We start from the raw sequence: 17,312 nt of genomic DNA, 5'->3' as shown, positions 1-17,312 counted from the left end.
GCATAAGTATGAACACCCTCTTATAATTGGGGATGTGGTTGTGTTAGCCAAACACATTAAGGCCTCATTTACACGAGCGTGTGAGTTTTGCGCAGGCAAAAAAACGCAGCGTTTTGCGTGTGCGCAAAAGGCACTTGACAGCTCCGTGTGTCATCGGTGTATGATGCGCGGCTGCGTGATTTTCGCGCAGCCGCCATCATAGAGATGAGGCTAGTCGACGTCCGTCACTGTCCAGGGTGCTGAAAGAGTTAACTGATCGGCAGTAACTCTTTCAGCACCCTCGACAGTGAATTCCGATCACCATATCGAGTAACCTGTTTAAAAAAAAAGAGGTTCGTACTTACCGAGAACTTCCCGGCCGTTGCCTTGGTGGCGCGCCTCTCTTGACATCTGGCTCCACCTCCCTGGATGACGCGGCAGTCCATGTGACCGCTGCAGCCTGTGCTTGGCTTGTGATTGGCTGCAGCTGTCACTTGGGCTGAATTGTCATCCCGGGAGGTCAGACTGGAGGAAGAAGCCGGGAGTTATCGGTAAGTCAGAACTTTTTTTTTTTTTACACGTTCACGTATATTGGGATCGGAAGTCACTGTCTAGGGTGCTGAAACAGTTTAACTCTTTCAGCACCCTGGACAGTGACTGTCTCCTGCCGGGTTCGGTCAAAACGAGTTCGGCCGAACCCGGTGAATTTCGGATCGGTCATCTCTAAGACACTCCGTTCGGATGTTTGTAAACAGAAAAGCAACGGAGCAGGGCGTAGAGTACCATGGTACCAAGCGGAGCAAAGTAAACACAGTGGTGAGTATAAAGTAAAAGCAATTTAGTGCCTGGGAACACTAGTGTTTCTAAAATCATAAAATAAATGACATTTTATGATTTTACAAATACTAGTTAAAGGGGTTGGCCCACAACCACATGTATCCCCCATCCACTGTATAGGGGATACATCATACAGTGGTCAGACCCCTAGCGATGAGAACAGGGGACCGAAATTCATTTATTTTTATGGAGCTGCAGGAGACAGTTGTCCCATGAATGGAGCGCTGGCTACTTCAGGGGAATTTCGGTCCTTGATTCTCATCGCTGGGGGCGCCAGCGATCACACATGTGCAGGGTCGTAGCTAGGGGGGGCAGGCGGGGCATTTTTCCCCCGGACGCAACTAAGAGGGAAGGTAGGGGCAGCGCCAGGACCGCACCATCCATCACGGCAGCCGCTCTGAATCCACCACCCCCTTCTGAACTGTAGGCGATAAATGGCCGGAACGTTCCGTGCCCGGTCATTCACCGCCTTTCAACTACTCAACAACTACTAACTTCTTTGCACCGCTAGCGTCGTTGAAAGGCACTGATTGACAGGGTAAGTCATAGTGTCCTGCCAATCAGTGCCTTTCATAGGTGCAAGCAGCGTGATGACGGGTGCTATGAAAGGTGCTGATTGGCAGGGCAGAATGACTTGCACTGTCAATCAGCGCTTTTCAACGATGCAAGCGGCACGAGGACATCATCAGCTTGTGTTGTTTAACCCCAGCAGACCTGTTCAGAAGAGAGTAGGTCTGCATTGCCACCGGATGGTTCGGGAACGAGATTAACCCTTTCAGGACCAAGGGTCATTGATACCTCAATGCCCAGCCCCATTTTTTCAAATCTGACGTGTCATTTTATGTGGTAATAACTCTGGAATGCTTTTGCCTATCCAAGCGATTCAGAGATTGTTTGCTCGTGACATATTGTACTTTATGTTAGTGGAAAAATTTGGTCAATAAATTCATAGCTTATTTGTGAAAAACACCAAAATGTAAAGAAAATTTGCAAAAATTATAATTTTTCTATTTTAAATGTAATCTACTTGTAAAACAGATAGTAATACCACACAAAATTGTTTCTAATTAACATCCCCATATGTCTACTTTATATTTGCATTGTTTTTTGACCATTATTTTATTTTTCTAGGACGTTACAAGGCTTAGGACTTTAGCAGCAATTTCTCACATTTTCAAGAAAATTTCAAAAGGCTATTTTGTCAAGGACCAGTTTTAAAAACTGCACCCCTCAAAGTATTCAAAACAGCATTGTGAAAGTTTATTAACGCTTTAGGTGCTTCACATGAATTAAAGCAAAGTAGAGATGAAATTCACAAATGTAATTTTTTTTGCCGAAATTAATTTGTAATACATTTTTTTCTGTAACACAGAAGGTTTCGCCCAAGAAATGCAACTCAATATTTATTGCCCAGATTCTGCCGTTTTTAGAAATATCCCACAGTTGGCTCTAGTGTGGTAATTGACTGAAGCACCGGCCTCACAAGCAAAGGAGCACATAGAGCATTTTGGGGTCTCCTGTTTTGTAGAATATATTTTAGCCACCATGTCAGGTTTGAAGAGGTCCAAAACAGTGGAATCTCCCCAAAAGTGGTTTTGGAAACTACACACCACAAGGAATTTATCTAGGGGTATAGTTAGCATCTTGACCCGACAGGTCTTTTGCTTTATTTATTGGAATATGTCTGTGAAAATGAAAATCTAAAAAAATATTAAAAAATGTCATTTTTACAAGGAATAAATAATAAAAAGCACCCCAAAACTTGTAAAGCTATTTCTCACGATTACGGAAATACTCCATATGTGGTAATAAACTGCTGTTTGGACCCACGGCAGAGCTCAGAAGGGAAGGAGCGCCATTTGGCTTTTGGAGTGCAGATTTTGCTTGGTAATAGTTCTGTTTGGGGTTTTGCTGGTATTTCAGTTTATAATGTCGGGGTATATGTAATCTGTGCGGAGTACATCAGGGCATAATAAGAGGGTATACTCATGCGGTAAATAAATAATAAATGATAGATGTGTGGCCGGTGTCGCACTGATAAATGGTGCCCGATCTTATCCGCTGTTGGACACTGCACAATTTCTGTCGCTATATTCTGAGCGGCAGAACTTTTTTTAATTTTTTCTCCACCGGAGCTGTGCGAGGGCTTATTTGTTACGTTAAAATTTGTAGTTTTCATTAGTATCATTTTAGGGTACATGTGATTTTTTGATCACTTTTTATTAGATTTTTTGGCAAGCAAAGTGACAAAAAAAACATACATTTTGACAATCTTTTTTGTCCTTTTTTTTACAGTACTCACTGTGCGCTATAAATGCCATTTTACTTTATTCTGCAGGTCGGTACGATTGCGGCGAAACCATATGTATATAGTTTTTTTATGTGGCGCAATAAAATCACTTTTCTATAAAATTATTTATTTTCTGTGTCACCATATTCTGAGAGCCATAATTTTTTTATTTTTCTGTCAAAAAAAGCTGTGTAAGGGCTTGTTTTTTGCGGGACGGGTTGTAGTTTTTATTCGTATTATCTTGGGGTACATGCAAGTTTTTGATCACTTTTTATTCTACAGTATATTTTGGTAGGGGTGATGACCAAAAAAATTGTGATGCTAGTATTGTTTTTAAATTATTTTTTGCAGTGTTCACCGTGCGGGACCAATAATATTATAGTTTTATAGTTGGGGTCGTTACGAACGCAGTGATACCAAATATGTTTACTTTTTTAACATTTTATTGTTTTTCCTATAATAAAAGACTTATTATAGGAAAAAAAGCATTTGAATGTTTTTGTAACTTATAACTTGTTTTTACACTTTTATAAAACATTTTTATAACTTTTTTTTTTTTACTTGTTTTACTTGAAGACCTGCAGCACTGACGGCTGCTATAATACATTACACCACCTAGGTAGTGTAACGTATTATAAACTGTCAGTGTGACGCTGACAGTCACACTGACAGGAAGCCTATAAGGACCAGCTGGTCCTCATAGGCTTCTGTGAATGGCAGACCCGGAGGCCATTGTATGGCCTCCGGTTTTGCCATGCAACCGACGGCAGCACCCGCAATCGGTCCTCGGGAAAGTGCTACAACAAACTTTCCCTGCGATCACATGATCGGGACCTGAACCATTCAGGTCCCGGTCATGTCTCCGGGACGAGAGGCAGGGGTGAACAACGCGATCCGGGTGTCAGCACTACTCTGAGACACCCGGATCCCGCTTTTAACACCCACTGTGAATTTACGTTGGCGCTGCACAGATCCCAGCATGCGCCGACGTGAATTTACTGTGGGGGCGGTCAGGAAGCGGTTAATACCAGTGATCATATTCTTTGTAGCCGAACCACTCTGTACGGCTGTCAGAGAACAGGTTGCTGGGGAGCCGCAGACACAGCCGGCGTCCGAGCGCTTTTCACAGTTCTATGCCGGCTGGAACAGAGATCTGTACATACACGTCCTGGCAGCACGGGGTATGTGCGAAAAGGACGTCTATGTTCAGATTGTCGGCATGAAAGGGTTAAGGTGAGTATGTAAAGTTTTGTTTTTTTGTATCCTAATAAAAATGTGAGGGATATTATCTACACGGGAGGCTCTAGCTACAGTGGGGGCTATATACAGGGGGGCTCTATCTACAGAGGTCGGCTCTATCTACGGAGGGGTTATATATAGAGGTCGACTCCTTCTACAAGGGGGGCTATAGACTATCCACAAGGGGGGGCTATATACAGGGGTGGGCTTTAATGGAGAACTATACGGGGAGCTATATGTGAGGCACTATATACAGGGGTGGGCTATATGTGTGGCACTAATTATAGGGCGAGATATATGCAGGCCACTATCTACAGGGGTGGGCTATATGTTGGACACTGTATACAGGGGTGGGCTATATGTGGAGCACTATCTACAGGGGTGGCTATATGTGGGCACTATCTACAGCGGTGGCTATATGTGGGACACTATCTGCAGGGGTGGCTATATGTGGGACACTATCTACAGGGGTGGCTATATGTGGGACACTATCTACAGGGGGCTGTACGTCGGGCACTATCTACAGGGGCTCTACGAGGGTCACTATCTACAGGGGTGGCTATATGTGGGGCACTATCCACAAGGGGCTCTATGGTGGGCACTATCTACAGGGGGCACGGTGTGTGTGCGACACAGTGTATGGTGCTATTATAATTAGAAGTGCAGTGTATGGTGCTATTATATTTAGGTGCGCATTGTCTGGCTCCATGATAACTGTATCTTTGTTTCTAGGTGCAGAAATTTTTAAACAGTGAGAAGCTGAAGACATCTGAGTTGCAAACTGGAGAAATGGGCTGTGGCCAGGAGAAGTCATCATAGAGGTCTGAACCGGATGGAGAAAAAAAAGAGAAAAAGAACAACTAGAATCTGAGATCGTCACTGGTGAGTCACTTAATGTAAATGTTTATTCTGCCTCTAATCAGCACTGTAGTAACTGTATGATCTGCATCGACAAGATGGGTGGTATGATTTTTTTTTTGTGAAACAGCAACTCCCAGCTTATCCTTATCATTGTTTGGGCCATGCTGGGAGCTGTATACAATTTAGTGCAAACCTATACTGCAAGAGTTGCATTAAATTGAGCTGTATTTGTGCTGGTGTTGTATTTATGTATTGAGCTCGGTTCTGGCACTGTATATATGTACTGAGCTTGGTTCTGGTGTTGTATATATGTACTGATCTTTATTCTGGAGCTGTATATACAGTGAAGGAAATAAGTATTTGATCCCTTGCTGATTTTGTAAGTTTGCCCACTGTCAAAGACATGAACAGTCTAGAATTTTTAGGCTAGGTTAATGTTACCAGTGAGAGATAGATTATATAAAATAAAAAAAAACTGAAAATCACATAGTCAAAATTATATATATTTATTTGCATTGTGCACAGAGAAATAAGTATTTGATCCCTTTGGCAAACAAGACTTAATACTTGGTGGCAAAACCCTTGTTGGCAAGCACAGCAGTCAGACGTTTTTTTGTAGTTGATGATGAGGTTTGCACACATGTTAGATGGAATTTTGGCCCACTCCTCTTTGCAGATCATCTGTAAATCATTAAGACTTTGAGGCTGTCGCTTGGCAACTCAGATCTTCAGCCCCCTCCATAAGTTTTTGATGGGATTAAGGTCTGGAGACTGGCTAGGCCACTCCATGACCTTAATGTGCTTCTTTTTGAGCCACTCCTTTGTTGCCTTGGCTGTATGTTTCGGGTCATTGTCGTGCTGGAAGACCCAGCCCCAAGCCATTTTTAATGTCCTGGTGGAGGGAAGGAGGTTGTCACTCAGGATTTGACGGTACATGGCTCCATCCATTCTCCCATTGATGCGGTGAAGTAGTCCTGTGCCCTTAGCAGAGAAACACCCCCAAAACATAATGTTTCCACCTCCATGCTTGACAGTGGGGACGGTGTTCTTTGGGTCATAGGCAGCATTTCTCTTCCTCCAAACACGGCGAGTTGAGTTAATGCCAAAGAGCTCAATTTTAGTCTCATCTGACCACAGCACCTTCTCCCAATCACTCTCAGAATCATCCAGATGTTCATTTGCAAACTTCAGACGGGCCTGTACATGTGCCTTCTTGAGCAGGGGGACCTTGCGGGCACTGCAGGATTTTAATCCATTACGGCGTAATGTGTTACCAATGGTTTTCTTGGTGACTGTGGTCCCAGTTGCCTTGAGATCATTAACAAGTTCCCCCCGTGTAGTTTTCGAATGAGCTCTCACCTTCCTCAGGATCAAGGATACCCCACGAGGTGAGATTTTGCATGGAGCCCCAGATCGATGTCGATTGACAGTCATTTTGTATGTCTTCCATTTTCTTACTATTGCACCAACAGTTGTCTCCTTCTCACCCAGCGTCTTACTTATGGTTTTGTAGCCCATTCCAGCCTTGTGCAGGTCTATGATCTTGTCCCTGACATCCTTAGAAAGTTCTTTGGTCTTGCTCATGTTGTAGAGGTTAGAGTCAGACTGATTAATTGAGTCTGTGGACAGGAGTCTTTTATACAGGTGACCATTTAAGACAGCTGTCTTTAATGCAGGCACCAAGTTGATTTGGAGCGTGTAACTGGTCTGGAGGAGGCTGAACTCTTAATGGTTGGTAGGGGATCAAATACTTATTTCTCTGTGCACAATGCAAATAAATATATATAATTTTGACTATGTGATTTTCAGTTTTTTTTTTTAAATATAATCTATCTCTCACTGGTAAAATTAACCTAGCCTAAAAATTCTAGACTGTTCATGACTTTGACAGTGGGCAAACTTACAAAATCAGCAAGGGATCAAATACTTATTTCCTTGACTGTATGTACTGAGCTTTGTTCTGGTGCTGTATATATCTACTAAGCTTGGTTCTGGCACTGTATATATGTACTGAGCTTGGTCCTGTAATGAGCTGTGTTCTAGTGTTGCATATATGTACTGAGCTTTGTTCTGGTGCTGTATATATGTAGTGAGCTTTGTTCTGGTGCTGTATATATGTAATGAGCTTGGTTCTGGTGTTTTATATAGAACTATATTGTAAAATGTAGAAATGGTTTTATGCTCGAGTTACATAAAAAAAATTGGAAAAAAATTACACATCATTGATTATTAGGGAAAATAAACATGGCGAGGGGGAAGGAGACGTCGAGAAAGAGGTTCGAGGGGGGGGCTCCAAACTGAATCTTTGCCCCAGGTGCTGGAGAACCTAGCTACGCCTCTGCCAACACGTAGAATAAAGTTAACGAAAAAATGCAAAAAACAATAATGGAATTGCTGTTTTTTTTCCATTGCCCCCTCAATATATTATTTTTATATTAAACTTTATGTACCCTAAAATGGTGCCAATAAAAACTACAACTCATCCAACATAAAACAATTCATACAGCTACGTCAAAGAAAAAAAAAGTTATGGTTCTTGGAATGCAGCAATAATAATAATAATAATAATTTAAAAAAAAGCTGTGTCCTGAAATCCCAAACTAGGCCAGACCTTAAGGAGTTAAAGGGGTATTTTCATCATTGAATGCTATGACAAATTGCTAGGATATTGCATAACATTCTGATAGGTACCCTCCTCTGCTAGCCCTGCCAACACTGAGAACCAAGGGACCAAGATCCCTTAGGCATTCCACGCGCACATCAGTTGTCCCGTCCACCCACTGCGCAGCTTTCTAGGTCTCAGTCTGATGTCATCAGTTTCATCAACACCTATACTGTGCCACATATAATCCAACTGTCAAGCCAGCAGTGGACGGAGATGTGCTGCAGTTCCCTGCACAGTGAGTGAGTGACTGGAAGCATTGATGTGCAGTAAAAAACGGTGACTCCTTCATCCTGAGGATCGGTGGGGGTCCAGGCATCACTTTCTTTGATGAAAAAATACCTTTAACTCTACATTTATTTTTGTCAATCCCTGCTCTAATATACATCCAAATTAATAATACACAGGATTTACAGCAAGTATAACACGTACCAACCAACAAAAGAACCTAAAAGAAGTGATGTGATTGATTATGATGGAAAAATTATCTGATTTTACGTTATACTTTTTACTCAGCCAATTCTTGTAACACTCAACTGTACAGCATAAAACTGTAACTTAATCTCCAGACATGACTACCTGTTATAAGAAATACCGGCATTAGCTGTTTGTTTTAATGGTACATAAGTGTACTAGCTAGCATAGTCCGACTTCCGTGATTTCAAAATGTGGTTTATCAGCTGCAAGGTTGTTGACCCCACAGTAGTAAGGGTTAGTGAATGTGCTCAGCAGCCAGAGAATTGGCTATATACAGCTACTAAGACCATCTGTAATGAGATTCTCAGACTGTTACTAGAATCTCAGCACTGAATAGAAATTGTGTAACTCTTTAAGGGTAAAGTAGCAACTTCCATTATACGTGTAAATTATACAAATGGTTTTAGGACTAATACAAAGTGTGCTGTATCAAAGTTCACATAATACACAATGTATATGCAATGTTAAAGCATGTCTCCAGTGCAGGGCCGCCATCAGGAATTTCTGGGCCCCATACAGCCATGATGTCTGGGCCCCCCCCCCTCCATTACCGGGGGTGGGCAACTGAAAGTGTGGCGCTCACGTTTGTACGTTATTCGCATTAAATGATTTTGGTGCAGATGTCAATTACAGTGAAGGAAACCATGGAGCCGGCAGTGACCGGTTCATGCTCTGGATTTTGATCAATTTAGCTAAAACTTATCCGACAGTATGGAATATAGTGGGATACGTCGCCTTGGGAAAGGCCCAGGGGAAATTACTGAAGTCACTGTCCATGAACAGGGCTGGAGCCTTCTACTAGCGCTCTGCCCAGGGACTATGGCGCTGCTCCTGATGTCCATATACATAAAGTGACGTTCGAAGCTGCACAAAGCCTGAGTACACGGCCGGAGCGTCGGCAACATTCTGGCCAGGGATTCCGGCCCTGGAGAATCCCCTGATGTCACTTTACATATATGGACAGTGATGTCAGGATCTCCCAGGGACAAAGTCCACGGGTAGAGCACTTGTGATGCTGCCTGGGGACTCCGGAATAACAAAGTTTACTACGCCATTTCATCCTTCAAAAATAAGGTAAACCGACGTCCACCAGCCCGACGGAGGCTAAAAGGACATAATGGAGCCCTGTGAATTATCGTCTACGTTGTTTATACTGTAAGGTAGGAGATTTCCTGACTACACGATAAACTTAGGGCAACAATACGATGTGAAGGGGCCTTAAAGAGGCTCTGTCACCAGATTTTCGAACCCCTATCTCCTATTGCAGCAGATCGACGCTGCAATGTAGATAACAGTAACGTTTGTTTTTTTTCAAAAACAAGCATTTTTGGCCAAGTTATGAGCATTTTTATATTTATGCAAATGAGCCTTTCTTAATTACAACTGGGCGTGTTTAAAGTTATGTCCAAGTGGGCGTGTATTGTGTATGTACATCTGGGCGTTTTTACTTCTTTTACTAGCTAGGCGTTGTGAATGGAAGTGTATGATGCTGACGAATCAGCATCATCCACTTCTCTTCGTTACCACCCAGCTTCTGGCAGTGCACAGACACACAGCGTGTCCTCGCTCGTCCGACGCGATGAAGTTCCTGTGGGAGGAAGTGAGTGACGTCACAGCGTGATCTCACGAGGACACGCTGTGTGTCTGTGCACTGCTTAAAAAACTTCTGAAAATCAGGAGCTGTTTTCCCTTGAATATCTCTGTATTTTCAGACTGTTTTTGCTAATTGTGTGAACATACCCTAAGGCCTTATTCACACGACAGTGTCCCGCCGTTTTTCCCGGCCGGTTTGCATTAGTTTTGCATCCGTTCCGGGCCGGGCATATCTGGACAGTGACATCAGGGGCAACTCCTGAAGGGGAATCCCCATGTGGCCGGTGATTCCACTTCAGGAAAAGCCCCTGTCGTCTGTGTCCATTTATGGACACTGAACGTTAATTGGCTTCTCTTGGTGTGGAATCCCCGGTCACAGAGTGTTCGGGGATTCCGCTTCAGGAGTTTCCCCTGATGTCACTGCCCAGATATGGACAGAGACATCAAGCGCTCTGTCCAGGAGCGGAATCCCCGAACACCCAGGGATTCCGCTCCTTCAGGGAGCTAAAGTGGGGCTAGCACATAGCAGAGCAGGGACGAAGCTACAGCAGTAGCAGCCGCAGCAGCTGCTAGCGGCGCCATCGCCCATGGTAGGTGTCGCCGCTAGCAGCCGCTATGGCTGCTATAGCTGTAGCGATGCCTGAAGAAGCGCCAGGGTGGAAAGGAGGCTGATTCACCGGGCCAGGGCGATTTGGGAAGGGAGCCAGCGCAGCGCCCCCTTCCACCTGCTGTACACCCCAGCCCTGCCACACAGTACCCCTGCACATAGCAGAGCAGGGACGTCGCTACAGCAGTACCCCCACAGTGTTACCTCCAGCATAGAGCGCTTCTTCTGAATGAGATACACTCCTCCTCCTCACATGCACTCTGCGCTGTAAGGAGAGAGCGAGCGACGGTAGACACGGCCATCACTCGGGACACATTCCGGTGATGGCCGTGTATTACCCGGCCCCATAGACTTCTATGGGGGCCGGGTAAACGGCCGAAAATAGGGCATGTCCCATTTTTTGACGGCCGGTTTTCCCGGCCCGTCAAAAAATCGGTCGTGTGAATAGCCCTTTAGGGGTCTATTGTTCCTACTGCAGCCGGGTGACGGCTGATTAATGAACGGCCGTCACCCGGCCGGGAAACCCTGTTGTGTAAATAAGGGCTAATAGGCATGCAGCTTATTTAACCCCTTCCCTCCTCAGCCATTTTTTGGATTTTAACTTTTGTTTTTTCCTCTCCACCTTCCAAAAGCTATAATTTTTTTTACTTGAGGGCTTGTTTTTTGCGGTACAAGTTGTAGTTTTTCATGGCACCATTTATTGTACCGCATAATGTACTGGGAAGCTGAAAAAAAAATATTTGGGGGGTGAAATGCTGCACGTGCATGACGTTCTGACAAACACATGAGTTGGGGCTTATTCAGACTAACGTGTTAATCGTTCGAGTGAAGGACTTTTTCTAATGGCCGTCACACGGCTGAATTTATTTCTATGGGGCTATTCACACGGTTGTTGTTCTAACGGATCGTGTGAAGGGCCTGTAAAAAAATAGGACATGTCCTATTTTTGTGCGTTTTCACGGGTTCCTCAATAGACTCAAGTCTATGAGGGATGTGTGAAAACGGGTCCCGCACGGGTGCAAATCGGCCACGAAAAACGGCCGTTCTTCACGTCCGATTTCACACACGTTGGTCTGAATATCGCCTTAGGCTTTATTCACACGAACGTGTCCGTTTTGCACGCGCAAAAAACGCTGCATTTTGCCCGAGCAAAAGTTCAGTGTGGCGTCAGCATATGGTGCGCGGCTGCGTGATTTTCGCGCAGCCCGCATCATTATGACACTCTGTTTTGATGTTACAACACAGTAAAGAAGGGGGGGCTTTTATGTTTCCCTTCACTTCTTTACCTACTGTAGCGCGAATCACGCGCGTCACCCGGAAGTGCTTCCGTGTGCCGTGCACGATTTGCACGCACCCAATGACTTCAATGGGTGTGTGCTGCGTGAAACACGGGCAAGTATAGGACATGTCGTGAGTTTTACACAGCGCACACACGCTGCGTGAAATTCACTGACAGTCTGAACGGCCCTATTCACTAACATAAGTCCGTGCGACGTAATAAGCATCACGGACGTATAACACGTTTGTGTGAATATTGTAGTGAATTTTCAGTGCGCAATCCGCACCAAAAATAGGAGGCAAGTAAGTGGCTTATTCAGATGTCCATGTTCGGTCTGTGATATAAGGACCGTGTATCGGCCATATTTCCCAGACCGACCACAGTTCAGGGAGCCGGGTTTCTAGCATCAGGGTATGTTCACATGACAGCGTCCGTAACGGCTGAAATTACGGGGATGTTTCCGCCTGAAAACATCCCCGTAATTTCCTGATGCTCTGCTCCGGGACTCCAGTACTGTTGCCAACGTCACTGTCCATATATGGACAGTGATGTGGGCAGAAGTCCTGGAGTGCCCAAGCAAAGCATCAGCTGATGCTCTGCTCGGGGGCGCTAGTACTGCTGCTGACATCATTGTCCATATATGGACAGTGACAATTACGTGGGCAGCAGTTGTGGAGTCTCCAGGCAGAGCATCAGCTGATGCTCGGCTCGGGAACTCCAGCGATAGGAAACCCCTGAATTGACCAAATATGAATGTCGGGAGCAGTGCTGGAGTCCCAGGCAAAGCGCTAGCTGATGCTCTGCTCGGGACTCAAGCAATAGGCAATGTGAAAGCCCCTTGCGGTCATGTTCACGAACAGCACATGAAGCAAGAGCTCAGTCACGTGGGGCCGTGTCGGAGCGTCATCATTCTTAGAAAAGCTCCAGCACTTCCTGGATAATTCATGAGGTTTGAACTGCACCATTTAGTACAGAATTTTAAATTAAAGTATATTAGTAAGTTACTTCGTTTCACATAAATATATTATAATAACCCCTTTAATGCACTCTTAGGATATGCATCTTAGTGTGTTAACTTCTTTCTAATGAATGCTTTATGCATTCATTTAAAGGCTACACACTCCATTCATTTCATTATGGGGCAGAATAGTAGGAGACTTGAATCACTCCAGACCTTTACTTTCTCACTGCCAATGTCTGCTGCAGGAGTAGATAGATAGATAGATAATATTCAAAAAATAGGCAGCACTCCGCAGTAAATGTGAAAATAGGGTACTTTTATTGCCCCCTGTGCAACGTTTCAGCTCTGTCCTTAGAGGACAGAGCTGAAACGTTGCACAGGGGGCAATAAAAGTACCCTATTTTCACATTTACTGCGGAGTGCTGCCTATTTTTTGAATATTATCAAGTTTGGAGCGTGGTCTGTTCCTGAGGATTTGCACCCACCATACACCGGTGCTGCTAGATATATTTGTTTAGATAGATAGATAGATAGATAGATAGATAGATAGATAGATAGATAGATAGATAGATAGATAGATAGATAGATAGATAGATAGATAGATAGATAGATAGATGATATGAGATAGATAGATAGATAGATAGATAGATAGATAGATAGATAGATAGATAGATAGATAGATAGATAGATAGATAGATAGATAGATAGATAGATAGATAGATAGATAGATAGATAGTGTTAGGGATCTGCCAGGTACTACGTCTAGGTATACTCCTGGGATTAATCAATCCACACCTGAGGCCAGACCTGTTCGACTGACACCATCTCCCACCAACCAGGGTGGCAGGCTCAGGAGTGGGAGAGCCTATCGCGGCCTGGTCAGTCGGAGTTAGCTCCGCCCCCTGTCCTTTATTACCTGCCGTGTTCTCTTCCTCAGTGCTTGTAATTCTTCTGGATTCCTGGCCTCACTGCTGCTTGCTCCAGCCTGCTCCTGCCGTGCTTCTGCCTTGCTGCAGTTCCGCTTAACCTGCTTTGCTTTGCCCCTGGCTTGCTTCCTTCTCCGTGCTCACTTTGGTATACTCCACTTCATCCTGGTCCTGACTACTCATTCACCGCTCCGTTTCCTCGCGGCGTTCCGTGGCTACTGCCCCTTCCCTTGCGTGTTCCCTGTTTGTTCTCCCGTGCACTTAGACAGCGTAGGGACCGCCGCCCAGTTGTACCCCGTCGCCTAGGGCGGGTCATTGCAAGTAGGCAGGGACAGGGCGGTGGGTAGATTAGGGCTCACTTTCCCTCACCTCCTTCCTGCCATTACAGATAGATAGATAGATAGATAGATAGATAGATAGATAGATAGATAGATAGATAGATAGATAGATAGATAGATAGATAGATAGATAGATAGATAGATAGATAGATAGATAGATAGATAGATAGATAGAAATCTATCTATACAAAGAATGTATTATGGTGTAACACTGTATTTTTTTTGTAATTATTATTTTCTCTGTCTCTTCTTCTCCTCACACTGAAACAAATGTGAACGCTGTGACGGACGGGAACCTGTTAATTTTGACTGATGTTTACCAGCTGAACAACATCTATAGAAGTATAACTTAAATAGTAAAAGTTCCAATCTTTAAACATGCGAATAACCACAATTCTGAATTCTAAAGTGACACCTTAACTCTTATTTCACATATGCAAACTTTGTGCATTTTAATATGTAAGAATTTATTCTGAATTTATACTAACTCAAATGTCATTGGAGGCAAAGGCAACAACATTTGAAAAAAAAGTTAAAAATGTAGTGTAGTTTATGATGGAGAAGTCAGTTCAGTCAAAATTCAAATAGCTTTCCCTCTAACATAGATGTTGGTTGGTATGCCCTAGGCAAGGCATGATTTACACTGAGGCTGTTGGCACACATTATTAAAAAATAATATGCTCTTCTGGAAAACATATAAGAGCTCCCAAATGGGTTGTCACTCTGAGACCCCTCAATGGCAGATCGACTAACTATGCAGCGATGCATCCTACACTCTTGTATAGTTGCATAACTAGACAGGTTTGCTGTTCAGGCTAGGTGACAGGCCCTGTGGAAGTTGTAATAGGATGAAAAGCTTTCACAGGAGATGTCGCCTGCCGTCAACATCAGACCTGTATAGTTTTGCAAAAGTATAGAAGCAAGGTATTATTGCCTAACTTGGCAGATTTGCAATTGAAGAGTCTTGGAAAACTGGATGACATCCCTGTGTACCCATTTTAGGAAACAGATTTAGGAAACAGGTGAATAGAATTTTTAGTAGAGTACATCTTAAATGCCTATATTTCCTGGATTTAATCAGATTAACACAAAATACAACATTAGATCATAAATACTTTGTGCATTTTGATTTGTTATAATTCATGTGCATACATTCATTAATTCACATAATTCATTAAATGAACCACATACATTCATAATCAAGTGAAAGAGGCTGAGCTGCAATACCACACACAGCCCATGGACAACAGTGGTGCTGTTTCTGGGGGGAAATAAACTGACATTTTTTTCTATTCTCATACAACCCCTTTAACTACCCTGCTACTTGTCAGCTTTGCCACACAGGCTTACAACCAGCAAAAAAAATTACATCTATTAATAGCATGCAAGATACAAAATTATACTCCGCACCAAAAAAAAAAGAAACAAACAATAATGTAGTGTCCTAAAATGAAAACATTTTTTACTCACATCCTTTATCTTTGTGAGTATGTTATTCCGTGTAGAGAGGCATTCCCTTTTCCGTGTGGCCACCTCCAGGAGACCCAAACTTCTTCTAATGTCATACTCTTTGGTCCATGGTGTGCTTTTCCAAAACAGAGAGAAGCACTGATAGAAGACACATAATGCCACAAACAGAGCTATAAATATAGGACTAGGGCAATACCTGCGTCTCCAGCCCATGTCCTCTACTCCACCACTTCTCTTAGACCTTTTCTAGACAACATAGTGATGTAGACAAGCTTGGATTTCGATGATCAGGTCCAGGCTCCTATCTTCACCGCATACTATGGTTGTGCACTGGAGCATTCAGGCAGAAACTTTGACACCCAGCAGAACTTTTCCTTAAATCATAAAGTATTTCAATGTCTCACAGCTTTTTTAAGTTTGCATGTGACCTGTATGTTCATTGTCCTTCATCATCCCAAGCTGGTAGGTTTAGAAGTAGCAGTGTTTCACATCTGTATCCATGTTATAGCAGGAGTAAAAAATAGCTCGGCGTGGCAAAGTTTTACTCTGTCTTCAGCTTAGTAGAAATGTTGAGTTTACTTCCAAAGTCCTCTCTCTCCCTGCTAGCAGGACAGTCTGGTCTATCCCCTGATGGGCTGCTGATGTATGCTCGGCTCCCGACTAACACAAACACGGCACATACACACACATCCAAGCTCTTGGACCACAGGCATCATAAATGAAAGACTTGCTTTCTTTATGGGTGGGGTTGTCCCAGCACAGGAACTACAGCATAATAATAATAATGTAGTTTAGGGTTTATCCACAACTCGGCAAGGAAAGAATTCTCTAACTGGACACACACTTTCAAGCTTTAAAGCGAGTTTTGTTTTGTTTTTATTAATATTCTACTCCGAAATTAAATCCAGATGTTTCCAATATAAGTCTGCACATGCTCAATGGAAAAAAGCCTTGTGTCTGGATAATACAGCTGCCATGGCTGTTTGGATTATACTTGCAGTCACTCAGCTGCACTTTTTTCATGACATTTCGATTTTAACCTAAAGTTCTAGGACTGAAGTTTCAATCGTCATGATTGTTACATAGTTACATAGTTAGTACGGTTGAAAAAAGACACATGTCCATCAAGTTCAACCAAGGGATGGGAAAAGGGAAGGGAAAAATGTAATTGTGTTTACTAAATAAATAATTCTTTACATAACGATATACGGAAAATATATATATGAAAATAAAACACAACAAAACTTAGAATGATTTAGGCCTTGTACACACAACGTGCATTCAATGCGTTTTTGACGTGTTTTACGTACCGAAAAAACACGTCAAAACCGCATCAAAAACGCATACTTTAAGCTTCCCGTTGACATCAATAGAAAAGCACATTGTTAGTGCATACGACGCGTTTTTTTATGACTGTAGACAGTGCTATACAGCCCCCATGTAGACAGTGTCACCCCCACTCTGTAGATAGTGCCCCCACCTACCCCTTGTAGATAGTGCCATACAGCCTCCCCGTAGATAGCCATAAAGCCTCCCCTGTATATAGCGCCATACAGCTCCCCCTGTATATAGTGCCACACAGCCCCTCCCTTGTATATAGTGCCACACAGCCCCCCTTAGTAGATAGTGCCACACAGCCCCCCCTTGTGTATAGTGCCAAACAGCTACCCCTTGTGTATAGTGCCACAGAGCCCCCCCTTGTATGTAATGCCACACAGCCCCCTAGTATAAAGTGCCACCCTGCTCCCCCCTTGTATATAGTGCCATCCTGCTCCCCCCTTGTATATAGTGCC

At 43.6% G+C, this 17,312-nt stretch overlaps 1 protein-coding gene across 1 annotated transcript in view; it reads right to left on the bottom strand.

Moving 5' to 3' along the window:
• Positions 1-16,135, bottom strand: part of CPED1 (cadherin like and PC-esterase domain containing 1) — a 328,476-nt gene extending 312,341 nt beyond the window's left edge. Inside the window, exon 1 of the mRNA XM_075857143.1 lies at positions 15,520-16,135. Within this exon, the coding sequence (XP_075713258.1) occupies positions 15,520-15,732 (213 nt within the window). The 5' untranslated portion in view covers positions 15,733-16,135. The remainder of the gene's footprint in view (positions 1-15,519) is intronic.
• Positions 16,136-17,312: the final 1,177 nt, after the last annotated feature.

This window comes from Rhinoderma darwinii, chromosome 3 (assembly GCF_050947455.1).
Source record: "Rhinoderma darwinii isolate aRhiDar2 chromosome 3, aRhiDar2.hap1, whole genome shotgun sequence".
In the NCBI taxonomy this organism is placed as follows: Eukaryota; Metazoa; Chordata; class Amphibia; order Anura; family Rhinodermatidae; genus Rhinoderma; species Rhinoderma darwinii.
The sequence above is the reverse complement of the archived record's forward strand: the minus strand, read 5'-3'. Positions and strand labels throughout refer to the sequence as shown.